This window comes from Strongylocentrotus purpuratus, unplaced genomic scaffold (assembly GCF_000002235.5).
Source record: "Strongylocentrotus purpuratus isolate Spur 01 unplaced genomic scaffold, Spur_5.0 spur5_scaffold_21, whole genome shotgun sequence".
In the NCBI taxonomy this organism is placed as follows: domain Eukaryota; kingdom Metazoa; phylum Echinodermata; class Echinoidea; order Camarodonta; family Strongylocentrotidae; genus Strongylocentrotus; species Strongylocentrotus purpuratus.
The window spans coordinates 24,510,048-24,537,906 of NW_022145607.1; the positions used below are offsets into that span (position 1 = coordinate 24,510,048).

Below are 27,859 nucleotides of genomic sequence, written 5' to 3' on the forward strand. Positions count from 1 at the left end.
ATCTATACATTGTACATGGTGTAAAATAATTTGATTACGCATTTCCTTGAAAAGCTCAAATGAAGCATAACAGACACGTCACTTGTGTCCGCTTTTTATAAACCTCCATAGCTTTGCTCTAACATGTTCAAGATTTCATGAAAAGGTTTGATCACTGATGTTCAATGCTTTTATCATAATTAACTACAAAAGGATACAATCTGAGGTGATTTTGGCGTGGAATACTGAGACCTGAAGATGGGATGTCTTGACTAAAAAATTTGCCACATTTTGCCCTAAAAAAATAGTGTCTTGAAGATAATTGTGTCTGAATGTATCTCACTTTGACGGAGTAACCACTCAAAGTGAAGAGCTTGTTGAGCTCATGTTTGATTATGGCTATTGAACACATGAACATTCAGACACATACGCATACATGTTTCCTGTAATATGGAACATGATACGTAACTTACCCAATTTTACAAAAGGCAGCCTCTGTTGAAAGTTGGAACAATACTAGGAATGCTCAAAGGCACATCCACTCTGGCACTCGGCACCATCTTATCATCAGCAACTGTTATATTACAAATATTCATGCCTAGTTCAATAGAACCGTTTACTACTTAAATGGATGCGTTTCAAACAAAACTTTCTCTTGACAACTAAAATGCATTGCCTGATGCATGCCCGACATGGCAACATCTAATTACTACAGCATACCTCGGACTCAACTCCGAGTTGGGTTCCGTGCGAGCCCTATACCTGGGATTTTATGTTCTTTTCTTTGAACTCCTTAGCTGTTTACCTATAGAATGCCAGGTAAACTTTTCCTAAGTTGATTTTCTAAATTCTAGTTATACATCATTTATTTTTTCAGGTGAATGGTACACTTTAAGCCACAGCATGAAACTGATGCATCTAGTCTAAGAAGGTAACGTAATTGCAACAACACGATCCAATGCAAGCATCAAGGAAATCATTCCCAAAGGCACGATACTGTTGACAATTCCCCTTACTGCAGTTGTCCCCCGGACGGGACCTAAAGCCGTCGGCCGTCTGGTTGCTTACTAACAATCATTTATGCTTTTTTAGCAGTCAGGTAAAATAACCACCACTTAATGCGTTGTACAATATTTGCAGGTTTGCAACCTTAAATAATCAGCATCAAAGGCACTACTTGTATTGAGGATACCATCTAAGCAGTTTCAACAGTTGAAAAGGCACTATGGTATACTGTAGAGATATATTTGAGTGGTTTAACTCTGTATTCCCTGCAGAATGAAACCCTAGACACTATTTGGTGATTGTAAGACACGCACATTGATCTTTTGACAAAATCTGACAGTGGCAGTCCGCCGTTTGATCCTTTACACGGCCCAAGCGGGTGAAGATCGACTGGAGGTGCACTTAAGGCATTGCGGCACAAGGCACTTGATGTATATTGCTTCTCTCCACCCAGGTGTTTAACGGGCACCTGGTAGGATGTGAACACCATTGTTATTGGGTCAGCATTGTGTGCTCCTCTAAAAAAGGCCTCTTGCTGGAATGCTCCCCAGGGAGCGGAGTGTGTGCACACAAGGTGTACAGGAAACCCTGGATCCCCTGACCAGGGGTGGCGATGTGTCCGTTTAAATTTTTGTTTACAACCAAGGAGGATGTACCAGGCTACACAGAGCCACTGTTGTTGTTCGTGTTGCGGTTGTTGTTCGTGTTGCTGTTGTTGTTGACGTTGTCATTGTTGTCATTGTTGTCATTGTTTCAGTCCACATCTAAAGCAGCTCGAATCGTTTCCTCCAGTATGCTGAGTAGGGCCACCTTGGATGAGTAGTCTTCGGCTGAACACAGCAGCCTCTTCTTAGGCGAAACCAACAAGATAGCATGCTGGACGTCTGTTCATTGGAGAGAGAAAAGGCAGAAAAATGCTGGGTTATCACATCTAGCATACATGTACATGTATTGTAAATAAGTCTTCACAAAAAGACAATACATACAACTGTACAACATTATTTTTGCAAAGGGTATATAACAAAGAATAAGGTGAAATATAGACACTGTGTGGTGTGGTACACATATTTGCTAAGACATTTTGTATAGCATTTGGTACATTGGCCATGGCGGTATGGAATTTCTAAGTCATGGATGAGCCTCCTCCGTCATCCCTATTACAATGTTGCATCACTAAATCAAAAAACGATCCAAGTCTATAGTATATATATATATATATATATATGTCCATCTTTTAAAGTTGCTCAAGCGTGGGTATATAAAGGGCAGCACACGGACGTACACACGGGAGCGGAATACTTGTTGGCGAAGTAGTGATCGCCAAGTTGCCTACTTCGGAACGACTATATACCCACGCATGAGGCGAATCCATTTTGTTTTAAATAAAATTATAATAAACCTCCTGAAACTACATGTATTGACTCTACTAAGACATATATTTTGTCTGACAATAGAAATTGCAATTTTAAAATCTTGAAATGAAAGTGCACAGTGTTTTTTCTGTGATCTTTTATTATCTTCATATTCCTTCGTCATCACTTGTGAACGGTAGACTTACATTTAGAATCTGGCACATCCTGAACCTGCAACCTTGTCAGACTCAGAGCCACCATGAACCTGTAGAAGGTCTCTGAGCGGCGGGTGTAAGGCACATGACGGGAGCCCTCGTGGGTCACGACAAGAGCATCGTTGAACAGAAACAGGCAAAGGTCATTCACGTGCTTCATGGGCCTGCAAATGAAAATGTCAGAATAACGATGAAGTTATATTACTAATATATATTCAAATAATGTTACTTTCCTGGGATCTGGTGATGAGGTAAAACATTAACTTATTATTAAGTCTGCATACGTTATTTGTTGATATATCGGGTAAGCCTTGGGCAAGCTTTCAGGTTGTCAAGAACACTCTTTGTTTACAAAGTATGCATTAACTTTGAATATGTTATTAAACCTGCCTATTGCAACCCAAACCTTTTTTGTCTGGTTGGTCAGTTCATGGTAAATTTCCTTCACTAAACCAAATTCGAACCCTAATCATAATACAAAACAAAACCCTAAACCCTAACCCCTACCATAATCCTAACCCTAATCCTAACCATTCTTAGCTACAGCCCTGGGGCTATATTCTGAACCCTGTGTTATCTCTAATATTGTTGTATCTTTGGAGATAAGATAAAGTTGGTATCCTGAACTTTTGTAGTAATTTTTGTTGTATCTTTTCATGTATCTTTTCTCTCATCTCTTAGGCCGCGCCAGCCTCAAACTGTTGGCACTTAATCCTAACTTGCATATGCCCACAAGAGATAATATGACAAGATAAGATAATTGGTATTCCGAAAATTGTTGCATCTTTTATCTTATCTTATCTTGCATGGTATTTACAACAGGTAGGGGGTTGTTGTATCCTTTGTGGTGATATAATGGCGGCAATCTTCCTTGCCCAGAACCAACTTAGTGCCAATAGACGAGTTAGAAGAAGATTGTGTGTTGACCGGAGACATCACAGATAAGAACTTTCTAAGAAATTACATGCTAGGACATGACGGTTTTAATGCTCTCATCTCTGTGATGTTTCTTAACCACTAAGTGAAAGCATGATTTGTCTTCATGATCCATGTGCCACAGCACATATGATGACGCGCATAATAAGCGCTCAATTAACTAATTACGCCCAAGATGAGTATGCGCTGGGCCATCTTCAGTATGGCATAAAGTACTCCTATTGGTTGACCTACTTATAGTACTTATCATGCTTATATAAAATAGATCTTGACTGGTAGGGTCCATAATAGGGTGTGTCAAAGATAAGATAAAGGCGGTCCTTCAAGAGATAACATTTTCAGAATACCAACTTACAACAATATAAGTGCTGTGTTATCTCTGGAAGATACAACAAAAGATAACACAAAACTTACAACAATGTTCAGAATACCGCCCCAGGATAAAACACTATACACTAACCCAAAACCCATGCCCAATCCTAATTGCAATCTTAACCATAACCCCAACTTTCGCCAGAGCAAATTTCACCAGAGCAAATGGATCACCCACTTAATAAAAGCTAGCTCACCCTTTGGATTCACTGGTCTTGCCCTGGGTTACTGACTCCATCAGGGCAACCGTCTCTAACTGTTGGACCAGGAACCTGTTGGCCTCTAGAAGACTGGGGCAACCGACGATGCGCTTCTGAAGCCCTTTCAAAACACGCTCTCTTTCACCTCGCTGCTTGTTCTATGAGATAGGTTTTTGATAAACAATTGACGAGAAGGCAAATCAAAATTAGTACATTGTCTGTGTAAGACTACACCCTTATTTCACCTTGTTGCCTGTTCTATATGATAGGTTTTTGATAATAATAATAATAATTACATTCATAGGGTGCTGTACACATGCGTTTCTAAGCGCACAGGTGATACTGTCCAACTCAGTATAATTATTCAACATGTTCTATACCTTAAAAGCAACAAAATAAAATAAAACATTACTAATACAATACAATTGAGTTAATGGAATTAACTACTTGTGTGTGCCTCCAGTATACTATAACTGATTTTTTTTTTTTTTAATAATAATTTTTAATAAACAATTAAAGAGAAGGCAATTAAAACAAACTTAGTACATAGTCTGTTTAAGACCAGACTACTTTCCCACCTAGTTGCTTGTCCTGTCAGACTGGTTTTTGATGAACAAGAAAAGAGAAAGTGAGCAAATCAAAATAATTGTATTCTCTGTGTGACACTCAACCCTTCTTTCACCTCACACGTTGTTCTACAGTGTATATGACAATGTTATTGGTGAATAATAAAAAAGAGGGAAAGAAAATTAGCATATGAAGATTTTGTAAACGAGAATAACCTAATCTGATACAAATATAGTTGACAAAACAACAGATGAACTTTAACCGTTGTACTCCCTGTGGACCTTTCTAAAAGTAAAAGATAGCCATGCAAGTCCCGCAACAAGCTTTCCATTTTGTAACGAGTACTGCGTCTCTTTTCTTTTAATACCACGCTTCACCCCAATTTCTTATTCTTCTATTCTTCAAGTACAGTCCATACCAGACAGATAGTATTACCTGGAGCGGCAAATAAGGATATCTTTACGCCTCAACATCAAAGTAAATATCAAAGTAAGTAAGATCAGAAGCCTGAGTGATATTATCATCAAATTCATTCTACATTAATTTCAATTATTCACGGATTAAGAAATCTTGGAGGCAGATGACATTGCAAGAAGATGTGTCACAACTTGCACAAGAAAACTTTTACCTGGTCGATAAGATCTTGCAGCTGCCGGAATGTATCAATGGCCGTCATCAAGTCCTCTTTGTCCGGGTGGTCATCGGGTGTGGCATGATGAATGGCTAAGAGGAGGCGAGTGTAGTGGTGGATGTGATGGGCCACGCCTAGCAACAGCTCATCCAAAGTCATCATCTCGGAAGAGGCTGAGCTGTCGTGCTGTTTGAGGAAGGCACGAAACGAAGGCTCTTGCTCTCGACACTGGAGACAAGAAACAAATAGTATTAACATTAACAGAACTAAAGTGTTGCCCCTCAAAAATTTACCACTTATCAAAATTTCTTTACAGATATAGACCGGTAGAAGTAAAATTGCAGTTCAAGGGTTTTGGGTGCAAAATATCAATTCAATATTGTTTAAATATTGTGTTCAGAGGTTTAGATGGCAATACTTCAACCTAAATTCACAAACAAGCAGAAATATATGCCCAAATATTCAATGTTGAAATGACTGCGGCGATATCTATCCAGGCCGGATCGATATGATAATTTAGCAAATATATCAATTAGTAGGCGGCTTCCCGGCAAAATTTATATCATCACGTATTAGTCAAAACATATTCTTTCACATGATTCGTAATAAGAGCTTCCATTTCATTTTTTGAGAGGGGGAGGGGGGCGTTTCTAAAACTGGTCTATACCTTACAATGGATGGTAGGATATCCCTTGATTTTGACAATTTCTTTGGAAATACTCTTTAACAAAAAATAACAAGTGGGTCTTATTTTACCCAGGGTAGCCCTTGGAGCCCGTTTCATAAAACTTGAAATCTATAACAACTGCTAAATTTCTATGACAAATTTGCTCTCAGCCAATCAGATGCCATAATTTCAGTAGCTTATAACAGTAGCTTGTAACTTGTTATTGATATCAAGTCTTATGAAACAGGGTCAAACACTAATACTGCTCTTCCTGCAGGCCCTGCAATATTCATCCCCACAAATGTCAGGTACCCATTTACACCTGGGTGGAGAGTGGCAAATGTGGATTAGTGTCTTGCCAATGGACATCAGTGCCTGCCTGGGATTCAAACCCTCAACCCCTAAATTGTAACGCAAGTGAATGAACCACTAAACAATGACACATGTGCGAACAAAGAGTTTAAAACCTACTCTAAAGGGGTTGGAGGTTAGGGGTTAGGGTTATCAAGCGTACCTTAACTATTGTGAAGAGGATAATAGGGTTAGGGTAGGGGTGAGAGCTAAGGGTTAGGTGTTAGGGATAGGGTTAGGGGTTAGGGTTATCAAGCTTACCTTGTCTATTGTGGAGAGGACAATTGCATAGTTGTTGTGGAAGTTGGTATAGGCCTTGAGTTTCGATTGGAACTTGATAAAGCAGTCTCCTAGGCACATTTGGACACTCCAACTCTCTACTCGCCCTTTCAATTCTTCAAAAAGACCCCTGTCAAACATAAGACATGGTTTACACAGGATTTTAACAATTCATTCCTTATAATTGCAAGCATAGCAAAGTGCAAGGGGAAGTCCCTTGCACTTATCAGAATAAAACAAAATAAATGAACAGAAAGCCGTAATTAAACATCTAGAAGAGAAATTCTGATTGAGATAACAAGGTACTAGCCTCTGTTACCAGCTAAACGACTACATTGTAAGTGTGTGAAGCTGAAAAGATAATCAATGTCTTTCCCCAAGTTTGTGGTGTTTATCATCTCTTTAAACATTTTAGAATTTAAAGCACTTAATACAATAATAATAGCCTGCTTTGGATTCTATGGGCAGTGTTTTTAAGTTATCTCCTAGCAGCGTTATCACCTGAGCAGCGTTGAACCAATTTGACCCTTTGGCTCCATTAATACAGGGGCTGCTAGTATGACCATCTGTCATCAATTATCTGTTGACACCAGGGGGCATTTCACAAAACTTGTCATCAGTGGCAAATTACAGTTTTGTTATAAGCTACTGAAATCCTTGCTTCTGATTGTTTATCAGAAGACTTTTTGTTATTTGTCATTGAAACAAAGCTTTGTGAAATGGGTCCCTGAACTTGCTATTGTTCACAATTGCACAATAAATACAATAACAACAACAAAATACTCTATATTCCTCATATACTTCACCTTTAGAATGCTGGGTACAATTTGGGGAGCTTAGGGGGTTGATTTTATACATACATGTACTAGTTGTAAAACTTTTTATTTTTTGAGGTAATTGTTAATTGGCCCTTTTATATAGAGACAATGGCATAGTGAATCACATACCTTGTTACATTAAGTATATTATTTGTATCGGTGAAGATGAGACTGATATTCGTCTGTCCAATGATTGCATGGTTCGATCGAAGAGCTGCCGCCAGTCTCTCAAAGTAGACATTGTGAATGATGTTGAGTCTTCGCAGGTAAACCCGCTCTGAATCAAGGATCTCATTGGCCAGCGCTCTCCTCCGCTCCGACTGGGTCTTCCCAGGGGGGGTGGTCAACTGAAAATGCCAGGATAATCATAAGAATATTAATAATACAAAACATTTTTATAGCCCCTTTTTGTAAAGCAGGTACAAATTGCTTACAAAAACATTAAAGGTAAAGACCAGTATTGGAAACGCCCCAATTTCAAAAAATGAAATGCAAGCTCTTATTACCAATCATGTGAAAGAATATGTTTTGAATAATACATAATGATAAAAATTTTGACGGGAAACTGCCTACTAATTGATATATTTGCTAAATTAGTGTATCTCTCGCCTGTTGAGAGATACAAATGCACGTGTCGCGCACGTGTGTGTAGTCCCATATACATATTTCTGTGTACAGTGATTCTAACTTTATGAAGACTTGGCCAAATTTCTCATCATTTTGATGATTCCAGAACCTTGCAGCGGGCATTAACAGAACAGGGGCCTGTTTCATAACAATTAAGTTCTTTATTCTATGACAAATTGGCCCTAAGCCGATCAAATGCCACGATTTCAGTAGTTTATAACATTTATTGTAACTTTTTATTGATAACAAGTTTTATGAAACAAGACCTAGAAGAATATTACAGAGACAGACCGAGGATAATACTCATTTCAGAAGAGAGATTATTTGTGATTAATAATCAACAGATACATGCAGATGATCAAAACTAGGTCTGTAGTGAAATCAATGCGACTTCTAGATTCATTGAAGAAGATTCAAGCGAAGTTCCCCATTTCACTGAATGCTTGAGTTAAAGCCTATCTGCACTAGTTTGACCAAGAGGGATTAGACCTCCCTGCTAGGTCACTGACAGGTGGCTATCTCATCAAATCAGCTCTCAATTAACATAAGAAAAAGGGGACCATGGGGGACATATGATCACCACTTAGGCATTGTTTGCTACTGTATATAGAGGGCGCAAGTACATGTAGCTATAATTACATGTAGTGCAGTGCAAATATACTGAAATATACTGCATCTGATACAGAGAAATGAAGTCTGGGAGTATATAAGCCTCCTTAGAGAATTTTGAAATAATTCAGGCATTTTTCATTTCATTGTTTTTTTTTGGGGGGGGGGGGGGAGGGGGGCTGTCGACTGATAATTTATTCTTGTCCACAAATATGGAAATATGCTTCCACCAGCAATACAGTAATCAAGATAACAAAATAACAAGCACAGCTGGATGTGAAAAATGGGCACCCACAATTTGAAGAAAAAAAAAATTGTTCCTTTGATTTCAGGGGTGTTGGGGCCGATATTCACACATCTAGAGGCTAGTAAAACACAACTCACCTGCATAGATTGAAATGTCTGTTTCATAGTACTTGGTTTGGAATGTGTCCGTAAGAATGTTTTTGATTGGATGGGTTTAGAACGGGACTTAGTGGGTTTGATCAGCTCCTGCTCGCTCCCCTCATCGTACTCCTCCTCGATCTCCTCCTCAATGTCTTCTCCTATGGACAGATCATCTTGACTTTCACTTGCCTAGCGCGAAAGAAAAAAGGGAAAAGAAAAGGAAAGGATGTTTAGGTACAACGCGGGGAAGAGGGAAGCGTAGGTAGCACTAGAAGCCCCTTTTATTACTAACACTGATTGACATCCTTGCACGGATCCATGCAATAGTATACAAATAATACACAGCAGTCAGGGCATTAGTAAGAATTACCCACACAAGGTACCTTAGGAACAGTCTAGTAACACACCCAAGGCGATAGCCGAGGGTGTTTGGACTGTTTCTAATTTTACTAATGCCCAAACAAAATGAGGTGAATTATTTGTTTTATAAGATGAGGTTTTATTTGTTTTATAAAATGATGTTTTATAACATGATTTTACTAATGACCAGTCATAAGTATTTTCTTATGACCGGTTATTAGTAAAATTACTTGTTAGGCAAAATAAATGCCTGGTCACATGTACACTCTCAACCAATCAATTGATTAGGATCTGCTTCATCATCTTATCCAGTAGTTTAATACCATATTCAAACTTATGGATGTTTCTGTCCCTGGGGACCTAGTGACAAGGTATTCCATTCAGCTGTTGAACTAATGAACAAACTACAATACTTGGAATCCAGTCTGCATACATTACTTGTTGCTTTCAGGTAAGCCTCTGGCAAGTTTTCAGACTGTCAAGAACAGCAACCTTTGTTTATAAAGTATGCATAAAATGGGCATTAAGCTCACTAGTCTCCTCATATTGACTTTGAGTACACATCATAACCTATTTAAACACCTGGGTAGAGAGAAGCGGTATTGATCAAATGCCTTGCTTACGAGTTTCAAGCCAGACATCTTCTTGGACTGCCTCGTTGCTCCATCTGACACGCCATTGGTCATCCCTTGAGGCGGCACAGGTTGACCGGACACTTTCAGAAGAGTTTCTCCAAGGAAAGCTGCTGGATTAGGCTGGAAGCGGACAAGAAAAGGAGAGAAATATTAAAGGGATTGGGTATCTTTCTAAACAAAATCCTGGATTTAGCCCATGCTGCAATCATAAATTATAAACTTTTAGGTCAGTCAGGAATCCCATGATTGGAAATCGAAATTTTAAAAAAACTTTTGCACCACTAACTTATCTATTAAAGGTCTTCAGGAGACTGTGTAAGACTCACTTATTTGGTCAGGGTGCATGGCTAGTTCCCCCGAGCTTCTCTGAGTCTCTACTCTGACTGAATAGCATACACCTAGTCCATCCTATCTGATATCCTACATCACATTACCTCTAAGAATTTTTTTAGGAAACTGAGTGGGACTCATTTGTTGAAGGTACCACGGTCTGGCTAGTTTCTCAACAGTCCCTCATAGTGTAACCCTATCCTGGCCACATATCTTTGAGCTATCCTCCTAAAGATCTTGTACTACCAACTTATCCATTATAAAATGAGTTTTAAGAGACTGTGTGAGACTCACTTGATCAGGGTGTCTGGCTAGTTCCTCCAGGGCTTCTCTCAGTGCTTCCATGATCTGATCACATACGCTTAGTCCATCCTCTCCCAACTCCTGCAGAACTACATCACCTACAAATCACAGAGATAGGGGAATTAATCAAATAATAATACACTGCCATATACATTCACAGAGTCTGGTACATCTAATGACAAAATATTCAGTTTTACAAAAAAGAAATCAATCTCACAAACTTGAATGCGTTTGATATATTAGCAGACTAGCAGCTGCTATATTTTTGAAAATTTGTACGATGGCACCTTTTTTTTTACTAGGCATTCTTTCATTCATTCAATTCGATAAAATAGAAAAATTACCCTCTATGAAAAATGGTTAGGAAGCTAAAGAAATACAAAACACAAAATATAGACTCAACTTTGCACACGGATACTAAAATAAAATGAATTATTATCTATATAAGGCCTCCAGCTGGTACAATGAATCAGTGTATTCCATATCTCTAGCGCAGTACCTGGATGACTGACCAATATTATTTTTGTATTGCTCAGTCATCCGGGTACTTCAACTATTGACATCAATATCACACACAAAAATCCATATTTACAGAGGTAAGTTAAATTTTGTTATTTCGCTAGTCAATATTGGACTCGTCTCTGACTCGTTCAATATTGTCGCAGCTCGAGCAATATATTCTTGTATCACACTCAAAGCCATCCAATAAGTATCCAGATTTCAAAATTGAATAAAAAGAAGACAATGCCGATAGCAGCTGTGCAATGCCCTCTCTTTTTGTTCACATAAATAATCTTCAGCTGTTTAGTCCCACCAACCTGTTACCCTGTGGAGTAGTTGCTCTCTCCTCTGGACGAAGAATCCCCTGAGGTCTTCACTGCATCGCGTGGTTGCCTCGGCCACTCGACCAGCAAGAGCCTGCCAGGCCTGCAGGGGACCCGCTTGGAAGTAGAGGGAGTGGGGCGAAGGGTTGGGCCGCGTGTGGGCGGTGTCCAGCCATTCACCTGTGACTGTTGGACAAATGAGTCAATGTCCATTAAAGGCATCGTTTAACAATGTTAAATCTGAGATGCACGGCCCTACGTGTTATCAATGTCTATGATATGGTGTAATATTGACGCCCTAAAAAAATTGCACTTCAAAATGATCAAGAAGTGCCTCAAAAAAGTAAAAATCTTTGAGTGACTGGTTTTACCATACTCGTTTTCCCCAATAGACTGAAGTTTTATGAAAACTGTTAGGAAAAAGCAAAATTTGGTTTCAATTTACAATCATAAATATCTTGATAATCAGACAGGCGATCAGCTTGTGAAAGTCATGGGGTTCCTGACTGACCTAAAGGTTTATAATTATCATTGAAGCATGAGCTAAATCCAGGATTTTGTTTCAGAATCTGAGGCAATATTACCTAGTCACTTTAATTACAATATCTATAAGGGTGACCCGGAATGTTTTCTCAGTGTATACCCATCAGTTGAGAGCCAGAAGGATGTTCACCAAAATGCTTTAACACAATATTAACACCCTTCTATCTCTCAACACCCTTTTATCTCTTAACACACGATACGATGGCTTTGTCTATGTCTACATAGCTTCAACTACATTTAACACCTATGGAAAACAAATTTCTGTAAATACATATCAACAATGTAATCTTGAATCTTGTACGTAATAACTATTGTTTATATAGCACCTTACCAATAGGAAGTAACCCTACTTATAAGCACTTAGTCTTTCTACAATATGTAACACTCAATTTAGATGAAAGGAAATGCAAAGGAAAAAAATGTTTGCTTAGAGCAATATAATTCTCTTTTGCTTTGAACAATATTTTAAATTTCCTAAAGCATGCACAAATGACTGTATCATATATTCTTTAAAAATGTAAAAGTAGAGCATTACAAGGAACCATCAATGTTAAGAAAACAGCATGATAATAGCGATTTTAACAATTAGGACACACTGCCTTTTTCATAGAAAAAAACCTTCCTCATATAATTTTGTTCTAGGACATTATGTTTGTACAGAGGGGACTGACGTCCAGACCGTAGAAGACTTCAGCCTGAACGCTAATTGACCTCCATGAAGTGATCTCTCACACACAGCATTATCAACCATCACATTGGGTTTGAGAAGGCTGACACAAATAAGCTGGTGTGCATAACTATACCTTGTGATTAGTTACCGGATCCCTTTAACAAAAATATATGTATATTAATTTGATTTATATGGGCATAAGCTGTGTATGGGAAGGGATACTGTGAGTGACCGGAGTCACTCGAATAACAATATTACCTACAGTGTATGGTTATATGCAGTTATACAGAAACAGTTCCTTAGCAAAAGCTGCACCTGTCTTCTAGAACTCACTTCCTTTGTATCTGAGACAGTTAGATTCAACAAAGCAATTCAAAACACATATCTGTTTATCTAAAATTTGAGTTTCACAGCCTGTAGATTACCTGTTGAGCTATTTCTTATGTATATTGCTTTATATTCATCATTGCTGCACCTTGATATGTGTGTGTGTTATAAATTCCTAAATAACGTTATCAATATGCATTCTTGTATAGCGCATATATCACATGCTGATAAAATATCATGCACTTCCAAAGGACTTTGGATATCTGTGTCAGCTCTGAACAGCTATTATTATTATTATCGTTATTTTGGCGTCACCTGTGCCTGGGAGGCGAAAAGCGAACTGAATCACTGTAACCCTGGGGTCTCTCCTCCTGGTATAACTGATTGGGGGTGTGCAGGTGGACCACTACACCGGAGTTCCCACTACTGTTATACGAATAGTGCAGTGGGTTCTTAACGTGCAAAGGTGGTAACTCTCCTCTACACGGGACCTCCATTTAACGTCCTATCCGAGGGATATAGTTGAAACTAGACTGAAACTTACCATAATCAAATCGAGTGGGTGAGAGAGTGGCGGGGCTGGACAAGCGGAGACCCAGCAGAGACGATAGACGGGACATCATCTCGTGGCCTCCAGCTGGATGTGAAAAATTGTAAATAAATCAGTTCAAAATGTGTTACGTGGACAGCAAAAAAATGTTTAAAATCTAGAGAAAAATTACTACATGTACCGTAAAGTGAAATATTTAAAGAAAAATAAGGAGATAATGAAAAATTTGAAATGCTTGTGAACTTGTCATAAATAATAGTAACAATGTCTTTTTTAAAACTTAAGATGACAGATAAATTTTCCTTCGAGTCCAAACATAAACTTAGACATGCAGGCTAGTTTTTGAGTGGTGAATCGATATCCCGTGTGAATGAGCTACAAGATACGGCTGTGTGAGCTGAAGGGACAGGTGAGCTTCTGCCGGCAAAGTGCTATGTGAAGAGGCATAATTTATCAAGACTGAAAAAACTCTCTTCCCTTCAAATTAGGAACGTAGGTTAACTTCAAATAGTAGATCCTATTCTTTATTGGCATTATGTGATTTATGTTGAGATACAGAGGTTTTCGAAAACCACTATAAAGTAGCATTTTGAGGACTCAAATATCCTGTACCTGTCTTATACACAGAGATTTACGGTATTGACCGGTAAGCCGGCATGGCTAAAATCCCGACTACAATTTTGACCAATCAGATCAGATGGCTAGATTTCTAAAGAGAGGTATATAATGTAGGACATTGACAGAGTGGCAATTTTCACCGGAGCATCTTTGTAGGACCACCCTGGTGAACAGGTGGACATGTACCGGTAGGTTACTGTGAAAAGGTGACCTCACCTGTAGCCTCGAGCGGGGCAAAGAAATCCATGGATCCGCCCTCTTTGGCCGACTCGATGCACTGAGAGAAAGACTCCCAGAAGTTCTTGATGTCCGGATGTTCTATCATCTTGGCCGTGATGGCCATCTCTCTGATGATTCGCACCGAGTCCTCTCCAAGAGTGAATAAACCAATGCTCCTACAAATAATGAAAACAATGATTTTTTTTTTAATAAAAAAAACGCAGAAGGAAGTTACTCTGTATAAATTGGAATAGCCGTCTCTAAGATCCAATGTATAAAGTTTGCTGCAAGAACACATAGACACATTGATGCTCATATGGCCAACAAATGTCACATTAGCTGCTAAAACCGGTGTGTTGGCTCAGTCAGTAGAGCGTTCGCCTCACAACCAGGAGGTCGTGGGTTTGAACCCCGGCCGCATCATACCAAAAGACGTTAAAAGATGGGAGTTGCTGCTACCTTGTTTGGCGTTCAACAATAAGGGATAGAGCAACGTCGATCTGGCGCTGCTCAGTGGCTGCCGGGCTCACGATCAATTGGGCAAAAAGAATTTCCATTTTCGGTTTAACTTAATCAAATTTGGAGTGGACTTTAAAAAGATTATTATTATTATTATTATTATTATTATTATTATTAAAAGTGGCATTACAGCCAGTCAAAAATGACATTATGTAATATGTACAGAAGCTTTAATCTCTTCAAATTTGTTGATACATTGCAAATAAAAAAAAACCTATAGAGATAAGTAAATAGTATAAGCAAATCAATTCAAGTTCATAATAGAAATGAAATAGATTCAACTAAAGCACGCTGGTAACCGCAATGTTTATTATATTTTCATTTTGTTCTCTCGGCGATACCATAGTACTGTTGCTTCCAGCTAGCTAGATGGGCAATGTCACGTTACTCGTTTGTAAATTTCGCACCGCATCAAAGATTGAGTTCTCTTCTTCACTTTTGAGGTCAGTAAATAATATTTCTGTACAATTAATAGAAAAATTTGTAACCTCTTGTCACGTTTAAGACTATATTGGGGAATATAGCTTCGACCTAAACACCCCGAGTGATTTCATTCCGTTCATGCTACAGCAAACGGCATAACCTCCTGCTACGCTGGCATCAGGCCACTCCAGCAAAGCATAGAGAGTCAATGCTAATGCATATTGACCTCTAGCGCTGTACTACATGCTAATAGGCAGCAATTGCACACATGAATAATCAATACACACATTACACACAAATGCACACAATGAAGTTTGACAGTAGACTCACAATTTGAATTTTCAAATTATTCTTTCTAACATCAGTAAGGTGAAAAGATTGTATTTTACTGCTATTTAGGTGTCATCAATTGTCACTTAAGTACCGATTTTGAGTGTAATCAGTTGAGATTTGTACAGTGGTGTTTGAAATGTTGAGAATCAATAGAACAGGTTTTACTACACAGCCAGGATAGTAATGCAGCTATGTTTGACATGAATAACTTACCTGGCTTGATGTGACCCTACAGTAGCTTGTAACATCTCCAGGAGGGACTCTATGGTGCTGCCATTATACTCATACACTATGGGTAACACGTCTGGTTTGGCCGCTGAGACAAGGAGCTTGGAAAGAACAATGGAATAGAAAGGGTTTTTCAGGTTGCTTTAATAGAGAAATGTAATGGCACAAGAAAGATGTGTCCAGGGCCATGTTTCATTAAACTTGTTATCAATGACAAGTTACATTAACTGTTATAAGCTACTGAAATCGTGGTATTTGATTGGCTGAGAGCAAGTTTGTCATAGAAATTTCGCAGAAAATTTTAATAGAGAAATGAAGTGGCACAAAAGAGACGTGTCCAGGGCCTCATTTCATAAAACTTGTTATCAATAACACATTACAAGCTACTGTTATAAGCTACTGAAATCATGGCATTTGATTGGCTGAGAGCAAATTTGTCATCGAAGTTTCGCATTTGTTATTGATAACAAGTTTTATGAAACAGGGCCCTGAATGCAAAAGGCATAATGATGTTTGTTATCAGAGGTTCTTTATTGACATATCTCAATGTAAGCGTAAGTAATATTATGCCTAATTGAGATAGTACAGTCAAACCTGTCTATAGTGAAAGCCCGAGGGAAACACAAAAAGTGGTCTTTGAAGACAAGTTCCTTTAGTACATGTTTCAATGAGAAAACAATTTCAAGGGAAACAAAAAATGTGGTCTTTGTTTAGACAGGTGATCACTAAAGCAGGTTTGACTGTATACACGTATTTACCAGCTTTTAACTTAACGATGTACTTCTACTTCTGTGAGATGAAATTATAATTTTCAACCATATTCATTTTGCATTCTGGATGCATCTTCTTAACGCTTCCTAACGAACCAATCAGGAAAGGACCTGCCAAATCTTGCATTTTTTTTGTGTTTTTGGTATTGATCATCTATCAAGGATGAAAAATGTTTATGCACAAATGACTCCAATTTATGTTAGAGAAGATATATGATTCATTGCATGAAGTTACTACACATAGACAAACAAGAGTGCAAGTTAGAATCAGCAACTTTAAAAGCACCTTTTTTCTGCATTGCAGAAGACATCCTCGAAGTTTCAACAGTGAGTATTCATTTTGATTGCTTTGAAAGGAGTACTACTCGTTTTCCCAAGCCTTCTTCAGTGTCATTTTCATATAAGACATCATTTGTAGGTGTCATGGTCAAGTGGATGTGTCACCGGACTATGGATCATAAGGTCTGCGGTTCTAGTCCAGCTGCGGCACTAATGTCCTTTGACAAGATAAAATCTACATTTGCCACACTCAACCCAGATGAGGTAAATGAATACCTGGCAGGAATTAATTCCTTCAAACACTAGAGAGAAGGAAAGAAAATGCTAACGATTGAACGCTTACTTGATAAGCTGGTACTTCACTAGATATAAGCAGAATCCTGAATGGGGAATCCCCTCTGATGACCTTTGACCCTACATCATGTTTGGACGTTTCCTTGAATGCGGAGTAGTCTCCACCTCTAGACAGATCAGGTCTGTAAAAAAAAAAGGGGTCAAATAGTCGTCAAATAGCCAGAAAATAGTGACCGGTGTTTGCTTCTGCGACATATGCTCCAGGCTTTATTTTGTCAGGGGGGTGTTTCACAAAGCCTAAGATCAACGTTAAGTCGAACAGCAGGCCATTCATGCCACTGGTTGCTCTCACCATTGGTCTCTCAATGATGATTTCTAGATTTGTGACCAAAGCTATGTTGCTGGCTTACAAGTGTCCTGAATATCTTAACTTGAATGACTGAATGGACAAAAACAACATCACATACCTCCTGCACTTGCAAGCTACTTTCATTTTCATGTTCAATCAAGTCATGTTCTATTTCCATTATATTGTCAAATTTATTAACATAGGTATTCAAGTTTATGGATGTTGTTTCCAGCATGGGGACCTATAGAGACGAGTTATTCCATTGACCTGTTATTAATGAATGAACTACAATACTTGGAATCCAGTCTGCATACATTGCTTCTTGCTATGTAGGGCATGCCTTGGGCAAGCTTCCAGGTTGTCAAGAACAACCTTTGTTTAAAAAGTATGCATAAAGTTTGAATATGTTAGTAAAAGGTCTATTGACACTATGAATATGAAGGACAAAGAAAGCGGACAAAATATACAGTTCCTCAGGTAAACGAAGGAACATCCCTTTCACTGCTATTATATAAAAAGGTGACTATGCATAGTGACACCTGTTCTACACATGTTTACATAATAGCAGTGAAGGGATGTTCCTTTGTCTACCTGAGGAACTGTACATTTTGTCCGTTTTCTTTGTCAGTTATATTCATAGTGTGAGCTCCTCTCCAGACCTCACCAGCTGTGTTTATAGAACCAGTAACTTCAAGATAAGCAAATATGTCGTTAGCACTTCCCTACTCTATTGCATCTCCTCTCAGGACCTTGCTTATACAATATGGAAAGAACGTTGGTTTAAAAGAGTAGAGGAGGTTGATTGCATTGATCACTATGTGCATGCGTGTCGATACTTACGTAATACCAATTCATCAGGGGGGGATGAATGAATAGATCATCCCCCCCTGATGAATAGGTATCAGTTACGGATCGACACCCATGACTATGTGCAATCAATCACAAAAATCAATCGTATGATCAATTACCAAGTTTTGTGTTACAGGGCCTAGAACTCAAATTTATCTTACAGGCCTTTTTTAAAGGGAGACAAAAGTCATGGTCTTTTTATACAGGTGGGAACTCAATAAAAGGCAAGTTCGACTGTCAATAGACCATTACAGGGCGCGACAAACCCGCTTGCCCGACGTCCCGGGGCAACCAAATTGAGCCGTCGGGCAAGTAAATCAAATTATCACTTGCCCGATTCGGGCAAGTGATACTTTTACAGTAATTTCCTAGTGTCCAAGAACTCTACCATTCACCCGTCAACTTCTTACCCGTCGTCAAAATCCAGAAGCAAAAAAGCGATCGTTCCGATTTCGAAAAAACTTCACAGACAGCTAGCCAGCTCAGCTAGCTCAGCGCGCATGCAACAGTGACACTTCAAGCCATGAATGCCGCTCCGCCTCCACGCACGGCCGGCAGTGAGCTAGCTAGAGACAGCTAGCGCGATCGTACCAGCTGCGAGCTTATTCGCGCTCTCTCTCTCTAGCTCTGCAGGCCGCACCGACAGGCCTTTGCTATTCTCTGATTGCCGATTGGTTGAATCACGCCAAATATGACGTCATTATTCTAGGGAAATGAACACGTGCGAATCGGAATGGAATAAACAACAGGGATTTTCTAGTAAGTACAAAAAGTCAAATGTTTGATATTTATTCATAATGACTGTTAATGATTGTGAACATATTATTTAAAACTCGCTGCTCATATAAATCAGATGAATGTTTTTGTCTCGTTTTCAATTTATTACTGCGGTCTCAAGATCCGACCGAGCGAGTCATTTTGATAATAGTATCGAGACCCCCAGAATATAAGCTGTTGTTGTTTTGTTTTCATGGTTTTAGCGACGTTGTTTAGTCTAGTTTTCGCATACTTATCCGAGATTTATCGTAAAATATCTTCAATATTATTATTTAGTAAGAATTTACAAATTTTGGCATGATATTTATAGCAGTGAATGATGAAATAAAAATGTCCGTACTTTATTTAAAATAGTTGATTACCCATTATTTACATGACGTTTCTTGATGGAAGAGTTGACCCAAATTATTAACAGCTGAAAATTAGCCTACGTTTCCAAATGACAGCGGCTTGCACAGACACACATGTGATGTTGCACCATGGTACATGTGGCTACCATTAATGACATGTTTGTATCATATTTTTTACAACAGGGTCATTATGCTTTTTTACATGACTGAATATTAAAAACTTAAACCTGCTTGAACCATTCTACCTTGCCGAGATTCATGTGAATCTGATTATTTATGGAGAATCAATAAAATGCGTTTTTTAAACCTTCAACCATCCTTTGTTGACCATTTTCTTTGACATATTAGGTTATTATTCAGTACAGTTACACTGTACATGTATGTGCATTAATTTGCTATCTAAAACACTAACTTATCATTACGAGATAATAAATGCTTTAACCTCGAGTCCTTTTTCGCTTTAAAGTTTTGGGCAAGTGGAAATATTGTTTGGGCAAGTAAATTGAAAACCCACTTGCCCGACAGGGCAAGTGGTGAAAAAAATTCTTGTAGCACCCTGCATTACATGGTTAGCACATGTCCCAAATAACCCTGAATATCCACAGATCTACAAAACATGAAGAGGTCCCACTTTGTACATTTTGAAATAATCACTCCTACAGCGATGGAGGGGCTACATAAATAGCCTTTGTTTCCCCTTTTCAAAGAATACTTCCACCTGTGTATCATGGAGTGCACTGCTTGTGCGTAAATGAACAATGATTACATAACTTTCATGAGCTCTGTGCATGTCTCCGTGTATTTCACAATAGGCCATCTTCGTAGTGTAACCAAATTCAATGCACAAGTCTTTGTGAAGTGCCTCAATACAAATTATTTCATTCACCTGATAAGAATAATAGTATTTCAATAGTCAGAATACAACTGCATATATTAGGTGTTGCAAGGTAAGTCAAGCCATAATGTTTGTCCAACCTGGCAAAAGCTAATGTATGCAGTTTGGATTCTGTCTATTGAAATACTATTATTCCTATCAGGTGAATGAAATAATTTGTATTGAGGCACTTCACAAAGACTTGTGCATTAAATTTGGTTACCTTACGAAAATGGCCTATTTGGTCTGCAATGACCTTTATCTGCTCATGCTCAGACTCACTATGAACATGACGGACAAAGAAAGCAGACAAAATATACAGTTCCTCAGGTAGACAAAGGGATCCCTTCACTGCTATTATGTAAAAACGTGTAGAACAGGTAAATATGCATGTGACACCTGTTCTACACATTTTTACATAATAGCAGTGAAGGGATGTTCCTCTGTCTACCTGAGGAACTGTATATTTTGTCCGCTTTCTTTGTCCGTCGTGTTCATAGTGACTACAACTATGAACTGACTTATTACCTTCTAGAGACTGGCTGAACTTCAGGTTTTGCCCAGGCCTTGTTGATCTTGTCTGGGCTCTCACTCAGTTCTATCGCTATACAGGCTGATAATGAGGTGGCTAGACTCCTGCCATTGCCTATCGTTTCTTCTACATCCTGCAAAGAAGGATGATGAAAACAAATCGAAAACAAATTAAGCTAATACAAAAATCACATTATCCAATGGTTGTAAAGTGAACAAGTATATTCTACTGCACTTAATACAAGGTATCACATTATTACCCTGGCTATAATGAGCTGCCATAATAAGGCGCTAAAGCATCCAAGGAATTTCTTCCTACCGGATACCTATTTACTTAACCTGGATGGAGAGTGGAAAATGTAGATTAATGTCTTACCAAAGGACATTAGTGTTGCGGCGGGACTCTATTGTCATGAATTACGATGTTCTACTTCTACTTCTACGACGATACTCAGCAGGATCCATAAGTCAGGATGTATAGTGCTGAGGAATAAACTATCTAAAAACGAGGCCAACCTTGCATGACTAGCTCTTGCTATTTGTTAGCTCTATTTACTAAATGTACTGTATACTGTAAAGCTGAATTACAATGTAACTTGAATTTGGGGTAATAGTTAGATGAATGAATACACCCTTAGGAACATAGAAGACCAAAATCTGCAGCTCAATTAAGGTACCTGATTGACTCTATGCTGTTTCTTTCTATCGCCGGACTCCAGGCCATATTCAAAGTTGCGGGCAGGTTCAGTCCACGATCGCTGGTGCGCCTTGGATAGGCCAAAGGTCGGGTTGGCCGAGTCCGCCATGCTCTTGAAAGCTTTCTCAGTGTCCTGGGGTCGTGGATCAGGGTCAAGCCATGGCCCCCTCTCAGCATAGGGATCTAGGATTGAAAGAATGATAATATTAGATCAGAGATGCCAACTTCTTGACACAAAAAAAACAGACTGAGTATCCTATAAAAAAAAATCAGATTTTGGAGAGAAATATCAGATTTTCACAAAAACTCGACACTACCTCTGTTGCTTGCTCTTTCACTAAAATTTAATAAGAAAATAGTAAAGCAAAGTTTTTGTTGGGGTTGCAGGGGTTAACTTGTACATGTTTCTATGTGATTCAGCTGTTTTTATGTTGTTGTTTTTTTAAACGACCCTTTTCTTCTTTTTTTTGAAAAAAAAAGATTAAAAGATCGTATTTTAAGATCGTATTTCACTCTTATTATCATACTAAATACGATTTAATCGTACTGATTGGCATCTTTGTTAGATGCATTTATCTTCATTCCATCTTTCAATTCATAACTATAAGTTACAGATTATGATGGTGCCTACATACATTGTAGATCTCATCAAATCATTGGGGAGTTCATGAAACTTTTTTTTAAAATAAGGAATTAGTTGACACTACTGTACATTCTCTATGGAAGCCGGTATTGTATCTGCGCGTGTGCTGAACTGCGCAGTGTGGGAGGAAGGTCGCAATCTACTGTCGAACATTGTACTTGAGGTAGGGTTGATTCTTTACACAACCTTTCTTTATACAAGTTTCATATTCCTTTCCTAAAGTCTGATAAACAGGCAATTCGATACTTGAGGGGAGTGGAATGACTCACGTGGATTAAGAGGAAGTTCCTTGGTCCTGCCTGCCTTCAGTTTCCTTAAATACTCCTTCTCCGCTAGGGTTGAACCATCTCCAAGCTTGCCATACCTGTCAGACTGGAAGAAAATAGTACAAACCATTTCATGGACATCAGCCTTATGATATATCCTCTCCTAAATGCTTTACCTTCCACTAAAATCCTTTTCACATTCGGTAATTAAATCTAATATCAAAATTTCGAACCATGGAAGGATAACTCTCTTAAAAATTGCCTGTATTACTAAGAAGACAAACTTCTATATATGCAGAAGACACAGGGCTTTAAAACAAATTTAAAGGCATAGCTAGAGCATGCCTGCAAAATGGCAAGCAAACGTTCCTACAACTTAGTGCTGTTATATGTTATACTGCACTATATAGCAATAGATTTCTTATGATATTTACTGACAGTCAACCTTACTTTGCCTTTACTAAGTTCAGATTAATCTCATTAAAACATTTCAAATATTTAATACTATTGCATTCTTAGAGCCTATCTGTACTAGTTTGGCCAGGGGTATTAAACCACCCTGCAAGGTCACTGACAGGTGGTTATCTCATCAAATCAGCTCTCAAAGTCTCAATTAACATACGAAAAAGGGGATCATGGGGGACCAACAGGCACCGATTAGTTTGCTATATAGGGGGCGCAAGTAGCTATAAGTAGTGCAGTGGGGCTTTAAAGGCCAGATGATAAATATTTCAACTTCTCTAGTGACCATTTGAAAATGTCAAACATTACCATTTGTCCTCAACTAATGAATTCTCTCTGTATAGCCTTTATTAGTACACGAGCCACAAAGTTCCCACAGACAATGGGTTGAGATAAAAAAAAAAGTTATTCAATTATAAGAGTACCGGTAATGATTGACATTTGCCACCCTTTTGGAACCACTACAGGAGTAAGGGAGCATGCCCAACTCAATTGTTTGTTTGTTGTTCTTGTGGTTTTTTTTTTTTTTTTTTTTTTTTTTTGGGGGGGGGGGGGTTCTTTGTTTATTTGCTTGTCGTCAATTTTTGGGGAAATTGTATCAGCCCCTCTTTTACAAAATCCTGCATCGATCTCTCTCAACAACTCGACAGAAGATTGTACCTTTTCATTGGGCTGTGTAACATCGAGCGACCTGAAGCATTTGATGTAGTGTTTCTTCCAAGCTCCAAATTCATTCTCTCTGGGGACGTAGGGAAGGAGCCAGCCGTGTCGGAGGCACTTGTGTATCCAGAGCTCATCCTGCAATCAATCAGTCAAATAAACACACATAGGAAAGTGAAATGTTAAAGCCTGTCTGCACTAGTTTGGCCAGGAGGGATTAGTACACCCAGCGTGGTCACTGACAGGGGGTTGTCTCATCAAATTCAGCTCTCAATTAATATAAGAAAAAGAGGATTATGGGGGACCAACAGCCACCGCTTAGGCATTGTTTTCTATATAGAGGGAGCAAGTAGCTACAATTAAGAGTACGGTGGGGCTTTAAGTGGATATAAAAGCAGAAGAATGAGAGGAACAGACAGTTGGAGAAAGCTCTGATGAAATATGAAGAGTGGCAAATGTAGATCAATGTCTTGCCAAAGGACATTAGTGTCGCGGTGGGACTTGAACCGCGGACCTTGTGATCCACAGTCCAGTGACATATCCACTTGTCCACGACACCTCTACCACTGGCTGTTGTCAATTACCTGTTCGCTGACAAACTTCCAGTGCCAACAGACCATGGATGCGCGGCTGAGGCTGCGAGGGTCCAGGAACGAGAAGATGTAGAGGCAGAGGAACCGCGGCAGGATCTTGGTGAAGTCCACATGGGTCAGCGGAATTTTACTGTCAAAGAACTGCTGAATGAAGACAAGCTGGCTACGCTTACAATGCACCAGTAGGAACTGCAGGAATCGCTTCCGCTGGGAGTCGGTCCACAGGTCAAACTAGAAGAGTATAGCAGTAATTCATTATTTCAGTAATAATAATAACAACAATAATTATAATATAAGGAAAAAGAAGAAGAAGAAAAAAAAGAAGAAGAAGAAAAGGAAAAGAAGAATAAGAAAGAAGAAGAAGAAAAAAAAAGAAGAAGAAAAAAAAAGAAGAAGAAAAGGAAGAAGAAGAAGAAAAATAGATATAGATAGCTTTCACTGAAACAGTTCGATAGTCTTAAAGCCTTTGGTACAATAAATACAATGTGGCACAGAAAATGTAAACAAAATTGTGGCATATCACTCACACTGTATCACAGAGTTAAAGCCACACTCCTCCCAACACAATTTCACAAAACCGTAATTTATACATGTAAGTACAATTTCACTGACATCCTATCAAAATGACAGTGGTCCTATGCTTATGTCGGTTTCATGAAACGCTGGCACACTGATTTCTCATCTTCATCTTCAAGGAGTTCCAGAATGTATTTCTGAGCATCCAATTCTCTCAGGATCCCATGACAGTCCTCCAAAACTATATTAGTTTTAACAAGGTTTAATAATCACCGTTAAAAAATATGCACGATGTGATTATCATCTATCAATTTCCATATCCTTGCTGGATGAAAGCCTAAATTATTCCAAGTAGGTCTAGTGTCAGAACTTTAAGTGCATGTATATCTGTTAGATCCATTGGAGTCCGACCCGGCCCCCCCACTCAGTGTTATTTAGGGTACGCGTATGCTCGTTCCCTCTTTTTGAAAACACCCCCTATCTGAGGACTGGCAACATTTCCGAACCCCCCTTTCGCGGGCTTTTAGCGGGCTTTTCCTGCCTTGGAGACCCCCCTAAATACGGAAAAATGCTCAATGTACCCCCCTAAATTCAGAATAATTTCTCAGGAATCCAAAGAGATGAGAGAAAAAAAGAAAAACACCCCCTATTTAAATAAATCTCTGGGTGAAAAGTCCAATACACCCCTTTTTTTACAATTCTCGGGCCGGACTTTGTCGCACGAAAAGCACCCCTTTACTGGACATTTTGGTAACACGCATGCGGTCATTCCGACCCCGGAGTGGGGGGGCCGGGAGTCCGACTGAGCTAAAATAAAATTTGAAATACTTTTGTTAGTTTTGTGTACACTTACCCAATGAGCAGTTAAATCTCTCCTTTCCAAGTAGAGCTGAAATAAAAAGAAAAATTTAAGGAATATGTAGTTAATAATCACAACCAAAGTACATTTTACATTTTGCAGTCGTTTGCATCTGTTCCCAAAAAAATGAGCTAACCTACAAAGGTTTGGAAATCTTAATTTTGAGAGAATACACGTTATAAAAATTGTAAGTATATAGTGCAATGATACCAACTGCTTGTACATGTTGTATGATATTTGGTTTTCACATTTGTTTTCATGACCTTTTCTTTCGTTGTAGCGCACACCGGTCGAACATAGAATACAGAGATTGCGATATCTCCAGAGTTTTTTTTTCAATTAATTTCCTATAGTTGCCCCATTTTCGTAGTCTAGAATTTTGCTGTTCATTAACTTCATTTGGAGTCTATACTATTAATTTATTTAAATGAATTTGTGTAGAGTATGAGAATTCATGGTCATGGACCAATTTATTCCCAGACAACGAGGCCTAAATTCACAAAGGGGGTTTGTCGACAAACCTTGGTTTTCGTACGTCATATGACGCGCTTTTACACGTTTTTTACAAACCTGGTTTGCAAAAACACGTCAAAACGCGTCAAATGACGCACGAAAACCAAGGTTTGTCCACAAACCTCCTTTGTGAATTCGGGCCAGAGTGCCCGGACACCTGATTATTTAAGACAGCGTTTTGAAGAAGTTTTCAGGCAATATTTCATTAATCTTTTAACTTATGAATAGGTCTATGCTAGACAGTATTATAAAATAATAAAGGACGATTATTTATGATGGTCTAGACCGTTGGCATTAGTGCTATTTGATGCGAAGTTTTTGATAAATCAAATACACCCCCGGCCCATCATTAATCTCGTCATCATCATCATGTTCATAATCATTCTTCATCTTCTTCGACTTCGTCATACCGTTTGGCTTTGCCTGAGATTGGCCGATTTTCATAATTAGATCTAGGTCTAGGGTCTAGATTGGAAGAATCACCTGTTCGTTTGATGGTTTATGTAGAATAGGTGTCCATGTACTATTCTTTGTCTGCAGTTTGTTTGTCTTGAAGGTAGTTCCTGAGCGCATTGACGGTGTACTCATCTGAAGTGGCGAGACCTGAGCCGTCTTCTTCAATGAACGATCACCAGAGTGTTCTGCCCTATACTTGAGCACCCTATCAGCAGCAGGTGCTGTCCCCGACGCTCCGGCGGTCGCAACAGGTAGCGACCTGCTCAAAGGGTTGCTGCTTGTCCTCGGTCGCGGAATTAATTTTGTTGAAGAATTCGACATTTTGGCAATGTTTTAGTGATTTCCTTTCCACAAGACCGCCTCATGAGCAAGAAATCAACCAAGGTTAAACGTTCCTCGTCCAGATTAGCGCAAAGAGACGAGGCAATCGCAGTTAATTGTCACCATGGCCACACAAAGCTTCTTTACCTTAACGGTTGTAAATTGTCATATCCGAAATATATCGGCATATGTTTTGTTGTGTGTACGTACGTGTGTCACTGATCTCTACGGATTTTCCGTAGAGATCAGTGACGTGTGTACGTTTAAAATATATTCGTATCCGAAATAAACACCATTTTCGAGGGGGAGTCCCATATGGGGTATTGGGGGGGGGGGGGGGGGGGGGGGGGGGGGGGGGGGGGGGGGGGGGGGGGGTTACATAGGCCTTCATATCGCCAGCTTATTAACACTACACACATTTTTGTTATCAGTTTCAGAATATAGGAACAAAATATGCATCATTTGATGTACATACAGGGAATCTAGGTAGCATTTTAAATTTTAGTGATTTTTTTACAAGATGGCACAGCTAGGCAGGGTATAGGCTAGACCGAAAGCTTCAGTCTCTCTAATCGTCGGTTGTTCCACTGAGACTACGTCTGGCTCCACTAGACCTCGAAAGCTTCAGTCTCTCTAATCGTCGGTTGTTCCACTAGACCTCCGATTATTATGTATTGGGGAATGACAACAAATGTCAGTTTTATTAAAGAAATGACCCAAATCAGATGGTTATTGCTGTCTAGGTATAGGCCTACTATAGGGGACAAAATCTTTTATGTCAATCAAAGATAAAACGTTCAAGTCATTTTGGTGCACACATATTTCAGGAAATCAAGGTAGCAGTTTCATTCACAGAAAATAATAAGAATTTAGCAGGGGAAAAATAACTTTGCATCCTGTATCAAACCACTATCATATTAATG

The 27,859-nt window shown here is 38.9% G+C and overlaps 1 protein-coding gene across 1 annotated transcript; it reads right to left on the reverse strand.

Annotated features, from left to right (window-relative positions):
• On the reverse strand, positions 1-27,092 carry LOC574749 (epithelial cell-transforming sequence 2 oncogene-like). Its single transcript, XM_030995449.1, has 21 exons — positions 26,643-27,092; positions 25,641-25,676; positions 24,263-24,502; positions 23,679-23,816; positions 22,560-22,662; positions 21,628-21,830; positions 20,948-21,084; positions 17,270-17,402; positions 15,863-15,978; positions 14,372-14,550; positions 13,532-13,624; positions 11,442-11,633; positions 10,615-10,721; positions 9,979-10,110; positions 8,993-9,184; positions 7,502-7,719; positions 6,537-6,684; positions 5,255-5,485; positions 4,057-4,217; positions 2,543-2,715; positions 1-1,868 (listed from the first exon to the last, which is right to left on the reverse strand). Exons 1-21 carry the CDS (start codon positions 26,934-26,936, stop codon positions 1,738-1,740), a joined length of 3,357 nt encoding a protein of 1,118 aa, XP_030851309.1. The 5' UTR covers positions 26,937-27,092; the 3' UTR covers positions 1-1,737.
• Between the last annotated feature and the right edge of the window lie 767 nt (positions 27,093-27,859).